At 39.9% G+C, this 9,012-nt stretch overlaps 1 protein-coding gene across 1 annotated transcript; it reads right to left on the bottom strand.

Moving 5' to 3' along the window:
- Positions 1-2,221: 2,221 nt before the first annotated feature.
- Positions 2,222-9,006, bottom strand: LOC119284892. The gene is made up of 6 exons (XM_037564069.1): positions 8,867-9,006; positions 7,455-7,679; positions 4,656-4,830; positions 4,361-4,580; positions 2,779-2,906; positions 2,222-2,690 (listed from the first exon to the last, which is right to left on the bottom strand). Exons 2-6 carry the CDS (start codon positions 7,601-7,603, stop codon positions 2,553-2,555), a joined length of 810 nt encoding a protein of 269 aa, XP_037419966.1. The 5' UTR covers positions 7,604-7,679; positions 8,867-9,006; the 3' UTR covers positions 2,222-2,552.
- Between the last annotated feature and the right edge of the window lie 6 nt (positions 9,007-9,012).

Genomic DNA, 9,012 nt, shown 5'->3' with positions numbered 1-9,012 from the left:
CTAGGATTGTAGTCTGTTTTCATCCCAGTTGCAAGTCCACCATCAACTCGCAACTAGACTCATAGTTGTCCCAGTTGCAAGTCCACCCTCGAATCGCAATTGTTCTCGTAGTTTTTTTGTCGCCTCTGTTTGCAAGTCCACCATGGGCTTAGAACCAGCACCAACCTTTTTGGTCCTCCCTCCTAGTTAGAAGCCCACCGTAGAGATGCAATCGGGTTTTTTTAACCTTTTTATTTGTTGCCTTAGTTACAACCCCATCCTCATTTTACGAGTAGGCTATCCCTTTTTATTCTTCGCCCCACTTGCAATTCCACCATTGACTTGCAATTGGGTTTCATGTTTTTTTCATCGCAGTTACACGTTCACATCAACCTGCAACTGGGGTGAGCGACCAATTTTTATCCCAAGTACAACTGCATCTTTAATACGTAAAATGTGAGCCCCGGCACTCACAGTTACTAGTCCACTTTTTTGCCCTTTTTAGCTGCTCAACATTGTTTTTTTATTTTTAGGCCGATCCCATTTAAAAAAAATTGTCCTAGTTGCAAGCCCACCTTTGACCCATTTTTATTTTTTTAACATGCAACCGAGACCGAGGGGCCCAAATTTTCATGTGTTATTTTTTTTGAAAAGCCACCATTTATATGATTTTTAGTTCCCAACCCATTGAGTTAGTTCCCCACCTTTTTTTTAAATCTCTTAGTTGTATAGAAATGAGATACACCCTTTTGAGTCATATTATTTTGTACATAAGGCTAGTTTGTTCACCAATTCAAAAAATGTTCGTATTTTTTAAAAAAAAAGTTAGAGAATTTTTAAAAATGTCGCTTTAAGAAGTTGTGTTCACCATTAAAAAATATTCTTATTTTCAAAATTGTTCAGAATTTCAAAATACGTTGGCATTTTCAAAAAAAATGCAAATTCAAAAAATCAGGAATTTAAAAAATTCATAGTTTTTAAATTTTAAAATTTGCCCGTGTTTGACAAAAAGAATGTTCATAATTTTGAGAAAGTGTTCGAATTTGAAAAATTATTTGCAATCCTTCAAGTAATGTTCAGGTATGTCACTGCCATTAGTTCTTTAGACCTCACTCTACTCATTTGTCACGACAACTCGTCGCTTGCCATGGCTAGCAAGATGTGTGGTCCAACAGGAGGTATGCAGCTTAAATCGAAGTACCCGCGGCACATTCTTTTTTGCGCACGACCGCTCACTATTAGTTTGACACCAATGGGCCAGCCCAGTCGAAGAAGCTCCCATCGTTTTGGGTGGGTATCGTGGGCGACATACAAGCAACGCAAAAAGGAGACAAAACAAACAAACGATGCAATAGTGGGGGTTTGTTTATCTGTGATGTGGGATGATATCATACTTAAATGTTTACATTTTCAAATTTTGTTCGGAGTTTAAAAAAAATGTTCCCATTTTTCAATAATATTGTTGTTTACAAAAAGATTTTCATCTTGAAAAAATGTTCCTGCTCAAAAATTATTCAAAGGTTCAAAAAAAGGTTTATGTTTTCAAAAAATGTTTTTGTTTTTAAAAATTATTTAAAACGGTTCGCATTCCAAAAAATACTTACTATTTTTTTAAAAAAAACTAGTGTTTTGAAGTTTCAAAAAAGCCTCAGATCTGTCCCTGCTTATGACTTCATTAAGTTCCGAGCTACCTACTAGCCATGAGATCTAATTGTGTCAAGTGGATAACCAGTTTTTCGGCTTTTTAACGTTCCAACTAACATTACATGCAAAAAAAAATGTCGCTCAACAAAAATAAAACAGGGGGCAAAAAATACTTAGATATGACATAGTCAGACCCTAACATTTATGTCTTGCTACCGTAGCCTAGTTTATCTCTAGCAATCTCCCTCTGTAGATCTTCTCCAAGATATACTCCAGCGATGCATGCATATCTAAGGATAAGCCCCTGCTATATAACACGCAGAGTCTCCTCTAATGAGGCAAGACGCTTCAACATTCTTCAGTGTACTTCAAGTTAGATTGCTATAAGATACTCCCTCTAACAACATATACAATATTTTTCAGTCTAAATTTAGACCCAAAAAAAAACGTCTTATATTTTGATACAGAGAGAGTACAAAGTACAGTGTTGGTTGTGAATAAATTATACTCCACTTAGGTTTGAGTACACAATTTGACAAAAGCTTGGGCGCCAGACTCAAAGTTCTCTTGTCACGCATGTATCCCACATTTCTATGACTAATTCACTGTCACAACAAAACACATTGCGCTGAGAAACACTTCATTGACACAACAAAACACATTGCACTGAAAAACACTTCACTGACACAACAAAACACATTGCACTGAAAAAGCCACTTTGGTTTTGCCAGCTTATTCCCCCAAAACGTAGGTGTTCATTAGCTGTTTCAGATATTCCACCATAAACGAGGGTTCCGCACAGGACCGTCCTCCACCCAAACGAGCTGAGGCTTCTACGTCAGCAAGCAAGACGCCAAACACTCACATGCTACTTACTCAGCATCACTGGTACCAAAAACAAACGCAGCACAACCTTAATGATTATACATCTATGCTTGCACACGTTTCGCCGGTACGATGTATTTGCCCCTCGCTCCATGGCCATCTGCTATGTTGCGTATCCTGAATTGCCGTCTCACCCTAGCCTCCTCCGCCTCCAGGGAATCCTCATCACGCACAACAATAAACTGCAAAAAAAGAAAAGGAAAAAAGACATGAAACTAACAATGACTCATCTGCACATCCATATTAAGTTTTTTGCCGACAAAATAATACCTTGTTAAATGCTTCATCTGAGATAGGCCTGTTAATGCACTTGCATCGACCATGGGGCTTTGCTTCACCCTTTTTGTACTCCACACCAGTGGGATGCTTCACATCATCACCACATTCACAGCACTCACCTACAATTATGGTTTAGTTTTGTTAATCAATATCTAATGCACAAGGTATCGGTATGCTCTTTTTATCATAACTAAGAATAACCGGAGAACCAGCTAAGCTAAGCTTATGACACTTTAGACATGCTACAAAGTTGTACTAGAGTTGAGACACTTATTTTGGTATGGAGGGAGTAGTTAATATTCTGGTGGAAATCTGAAACAGCTAGCTAACACGCCTATTTTAGACATGCTAAAACATAGTTAATATTCCGGTGGAAAATCTGAAACAACTACCGAACACACCTACTCCCATGTTTTTAGAAATGCTCAAATTGAGTCAAAAATAGGTGTTGTTGTGACCAAATTCTGAATTCTTCATTGTTATCTTTACCGGCGCAGCGAACACACCTACTCTTCAAGTGAATTAACAAAGTGTGAAAACAGCTAGCACTTAGTTAAATGGCACTAGGTGATACAAAGTGTGAAAATAAACTTGCATATTGATAATACGGAAAGGAAGAATTTATTAACTTGCATACTGATATACTGAATGGCACTTAGCTAAGCTTATGAAACTTTAGACATGCTCCAATATAGTTAATATTCTGGTTGAAAATCTGAAACAGCTAATGAACACCTAAGAAACACTGATATGTCCTGTGCATAGCGAATCCGTGGCTGATACGTTTCAGTGAAGTATCTGCGATTAATAAAGCAACAAAAAAAAAAGATAATTCCCGATACGTGCTGGATACCTCCCATGATACTATCCCGATACAGCCCAGTCCAGTAAGAGTAAGACTAACCCTACTTATCATGGTACCCCAGTCCAGCGCAATCCCTCCCCAATACATTTCCTTCCCGACCTAAACAGCGGCAGCAGCAGGCCAGCGGCGAGCTTGCGGAGGGCTCCTGCGATCCTGCCCCAGTCTCACTCGCTCCTCCTCACCTCCTCCACGTCACCCCTGACTCCTCCTCTCGGTCTCTCACGCAGCGGCAGCTGGCAGCAGCAGCAACTTGTGCTCCTGCTCCTCCTCCCTTTCTCTCTAATGCTACTGATGTTCATGTACCATATACCATAGCTCACAAGATAACGGCTCACTAGCATGGTTTATAAGGCGGTAAAGTGACCTAAAGGATGCTTAAGCGACGCCTAAGCGCCTAAAGCAGGCATATTTCTAAGGAGCTGCCAGGGCGCCTTATCACTTAAGCGACGCTTAAGCGTCTGAAGCAGGACACTTTATAAACAATGCTGGCTAGATGCTCATTGTTCTCTAGATGCAGCAGCCAGCGGCGAGGCGGCGGTGGCTCTGCAACATCTTGCCGGCAGCAAGTGAAAATAACGCAACAGAATATTGTTATGGTGAATTCTGAATATGGCACTTGGTGATACAAAGTGTGAACATAATGCAAATTTCAGTAACTTGCATATTGATATACTGGATGGAAGATTAAATAGCTAAATGCAAACATACCATTATCATCGGACGAAACCGCACAAAGACAAGTAAGCGCATACTCCTCAAATTCACCATCTGTGCATGTGATTTCAATGAAGAGAAGATTTTGGTTGTCATTCAATCCTCTTTTTGCAAGCACATTTAAATGTGAGAAGGACCTGCATTCATATTGAGAATCGTTTTCCGGAAAATGAGCTTTGTAACTCACAACCTGCTTGACTTCATATGCAAGATCCTAAAACATAAGAAAGGTGGTGAGGGAGAGCGGCGATAAAAAAAATGGAAAGAGAGAACAAGGTAGAGAACAAACCTCGAAAAGATGGTGTTCCTCATTATGCTTGTCTAGTAAACATTTAACTACTTCCAAAGTGGGGTCAAGGTTCATCATTGCATCCAAAGCTTCTTTCGAATTCTTCCTTGTTCCATCACGCCAATATAGTTTATGCCAAACATACCTGTCCTCTTTGGAAAGCTCACCCAAGTACCTAGTTCAGATAACAATTACAAAAGAATAAGAGATGGACCAAACAACTCTTGTGATTAATTACCACAAATGCATCATTGTTCTTGCAACCAATGAGCGCCCAGCAAACTTGATTGCTACTAGATGACAGAATGCTAATTACTACTACCAAGGTACCAAACAAGAAAAGTTGTGACAAACAAATCAACAGTTTGCTGTTATATCACAGCAGCAGTGATCACTGACACGAGGTCAGTAAGTCCAACCCGTAAAACAACACTGGGTCAGGAATCTGAAAACGCAATCACATAGCTGAGCAAAAGTACAAGCATGACACCTCTGTTATAAATTATCAATAATAATTTCATGGTGGTCTTGGAAACACTAGCAAATCCCGAAAGCATGACACCTCTGTTGCTCCCTCTGAAGATATTTCTGCTACTGAAAACTGTGAGGAAGGGGTATCCAGCCAATATGAATTGGATATGAACTTGCTAGCTGAGAAGGAGACAAGGAAAAAGCTGCTTGGGATGAAACAAGAAAATGAGAGTGTTATCTGGGTTGAACGAGTAAATTCAGATTTCGCCAAGGATTCTGCTATGTTAGAAGACTTTACTGTTGAGGATGAGAGCCAGAAAGAAAATGATTTTGATCATACACAGGACCCAGACCATTTTGCTACAAGGCTGGGCATTGGGACTCAGAAGATTGAGGAATTAGTGCAGAAAAACTGAGAAACAGATACATGATGATGATACTGGAGGGGAGCAACTTCATGACAAAGAAAACAGAAGCCCCACACTGGTCAGGACTACTAGAGCCACTAAAATCCCTAACAGAGAAGTTGGGCTCAAGACGGTATCTATTCCTGACAAGCTGAAAGTGGGCCTGCAAAACCCATTGGAAGATTTAGTATCTGCTCATGTAGCCTGCAGAGTTCTACAAAAAAAAATTGGAAGCTGGTTTGAGATGATCTTTTTACAGCTTTGTAATGTTTCCTTTGACGGTATTATTGTTATCTCTAGACTTGACTATGGAATTTTCAACCTGATTGCCAAGGGGCAGGGGGCTGACAAGATCCAAATGTATAGAACTGTTTGCATGCTTAATGTGGCGTTTACATTTTTTACCAAAACCCTGATTGACAACTAGGGCTATGCTAGTTGCAGAGAAATTAGTGTCCAAGATTCATAATGCTTTTGTTACAGGCTGTTATATTTTAGATAGTGTAGTACTGCTACATGAGACTTTACATTCTTTAAATAAGAGCAAACAAGCTGGTGTTTTTCTTGAAGTAGGTTTTGAGAGGGCGTACAACTAAATCAATTTCGAATTTATGTTTTCAGTCCTCGAAATGAAAGGTTTCCCTAGGAAGTTTGTGCAGCGGATTAAAGCTGTTGTCTGCAATGGCAAGGTTGCCAATACTCTGAATGACATGATAGGTAGTTAGTTTGCTACTAGGAAAGGGCTCAGGCAAGAAGACCCCTTCTCTCCTTCACTTTTTAATATTGCTGCTGATGTTCTGGCTACTCTTATCAAAAGAGCCCAAGAATAAGGTTTCATTAAAGGCTTATCAGTCCCTCAGCTTTGTTGAAGTGTATATGTGGATTGTCTAGCCCTTTCCATTAGTTCGGACTTTTGGTTGTGTTGGCTAGTGCATGAAGCTTAACATGATATCGGAGCTAAGGTCTTGAGTTCAAGTCCTGGCTTTCGCAATTTATCCAAAAATTGGTGCTGCCCCCCTTTGCCCACATATAGGCCTCTTGAGCCATGCCTCTGAGTCTATCCACGTGTCGACTTCCCGCATCACACGTGAGAGGGGGTGTTGAAGTGTATATGTGTATTGTCTAGCCCTTTCCATCAGTTCGGACTTTTGGTTGCATTGGCTAGTGCATGAAGCTTAACAAGCTGCACAACGGTGGTTTAGCCATATTGCAGTATGCTGATGACACCATTTTTATGCTTGAGGATAAGTTGGAGGGGGCTAGAAATCTTAAGGTAAGTCTGTCATTCTCTGTGTTTTTGAGCATTTGACTGGACTTAAAATCAACTTCCTGAAAAAGGAAGTTCTCTATTTTGGGAGGCACTGGTTAAGCAAGACATTGATGCTCAGATTTTTACTTGCACCGTGGGAGATTTCCCTTCTAGATACATGGGCATCCGTCTGCATTATAGGAAACTTAATAATAGTGATTGGAACCTGTCAAAGAGAAAGTGGGAAAGAAAGCAGCTTCTTGGCAAGGGACTATGCTTTCTATGAGTGGTAAACTAATCTTGACTGAAACTTACTTAGGTAATGTACCTAGATTTATGATAGATAACAGAATGCTAATTACTACTCCCAAACAAGAATAAGTCATGGCAAACAAATCAATGGTTTGCTCTTATATCACAGCGGCAATGGTCCACAGTGATCACCAACAAGAGGCCATTCAGTCCTGACCCGTACAACAACGCTGGGTAAGGAATCTGAAAACACAATCACATAGCTGAGAAAAAGTACAAGCACCTAGCAGCAATCAAATCACACCAGTACCCAGTAAAATAGAAAAGGATACGCATCCTGAGTTTCTAGAATAATTTGCTAAACAATCAAAAATAATACTTCAACGCAAAAAAATAAAAGCGAAGTTATGAAATCATTACTTGATTTTAATCCGATTAGCATGATAGGTGTCTATGGCCTCCTGGGCTTCTTCTAAGCTCTTAAACGGACCACCCCGATGAGGATATGTGTGAAATAAGCCATCAGCATCAACTCTCAGAAAATATTTAATGAGCAATCCAGTTGGCATCAATGCTGAAACGGATGGAAAGGGGTTTGGCGGTGATAGGGCCTCAATACGCACTGCCTGCTCAGTGTCCTCACAGCTGAAAAAACAAAAGATGAATAAATTGGTGGAATATAGCAAATTTTGCAAAGATTGATACCAAGGAAAAGATGCCTGCAAGAGATCTCATTGTAATTCTTAGTCGTAGGAGTTACTTTGCAATTTATTTGATAATGGATCGAAATCATTGTATCTGTAATGGTTGCGAGTTTGAATAAAACTATAGGTGTTTCTAAAAAAACTAGCTAACCTGACCCCTTATCTCAAAAGAAAACCAACCTTTCTTACAAAAAGTAGTAAGTATTAGTAACTAAAAAGCACTCAAAAAAAACCAATGCAGAATTTTAGAATAAGAGATATTTGGTCGCGATGGGGATCAAAAGAGCATTTTTTTACAACACCTCATGCTCTCAAAACAGAAGAATTCAAAGCTTCCCTAAAAAAGCCTTGGACAAATAGCTCTTTTTCTAATGATCTAGCTACTCTTGGACAAATAGTGAGTAGGGAACAAGAATAGGAGCTGGACAACTTTGTGACCGAGGGAACGTATAATAACATGATGTAAGCAATGCTATAGGAGCTGCCATGTCACATTTTATGCTGAGTGGAAGGAGAGATGGAGGAGAGGGAAAAGAAACGAGTTGTAGAGTAATAGCCGGCTGCAACACAAGCTTCAAAGAGTTTTCGTTAGAGGTGAGCAATGTATTAATGTAGTACTCCCTCTCTTATATTTTTTTACAGAGGGAGTAGTATATATCTTTTGCTAACTACTCCCTCTGTAAAGAAATGTGAGAGCGTTTAGATCACTACTCTAAACGCTCTTATATTTTTTTTTACAGAGGGAGTAGTATATATCTTTTGCTAACTACTCCCTCTGTAAAGAAATATGAGAGCGTTTAGATCACTACTCTAAACGCTCTTATATTTCTTTAGAGGGAGTACTACTGGGTGGGCTATTAGACCAACTCCAAGTAATATGGCAATACAATATAGCCAGCAGTTATTAAGCATGTTCTGAGAGAGAATAAATCAAAGAATATCTAGATAGTTGTCTCATGGGCAATGCAAATGGACTAGCCCTCATTAAATTGGTACAGGTGTAACAGAGATTATATTTCTGCATTTATATCTACCAACGACCAATGTAAAACATGCAGCTATCACTACTAAATGTTCCAAGGCATTAAAAATAGAGAGCAGAGTGAGGGGATGGCGACAAAGTCATACGGTGGAGGCTGTGGCCGACTGTAGGAGAGGCCTTCCCCGTCCTTGTCGGCGAAGAGTTCTCCATCCCCGTCAAAGTAGCGGCATTCGGGAGGGGGTTGTGGCTGATGGTGCAGAGACGGGGAGGGGGTTGGGTCGTGGAGGGGAGG

This window comes from Triticum dicoccoides, chromosome 4A (assembly GCF_002162155.2).
Source record: "Triticum dicoccoides isolate Atlit2015 ecotype Zavitan chromosome 4A, WEW_v2.0, whole genome shotgun sequence".
NCBI classification, from domain to species: Eukaryota; Viridiplantae; Streptophyta; class Magnoliopsida; order Poales; family Poaceae; genus Triticum; species Triticum dicoccoides.
The sequence above is the reverse complement of the archived record's forward strand: the minus strand, read 5'-3'. Positions and strand labels throughout refer to the sequence as shown.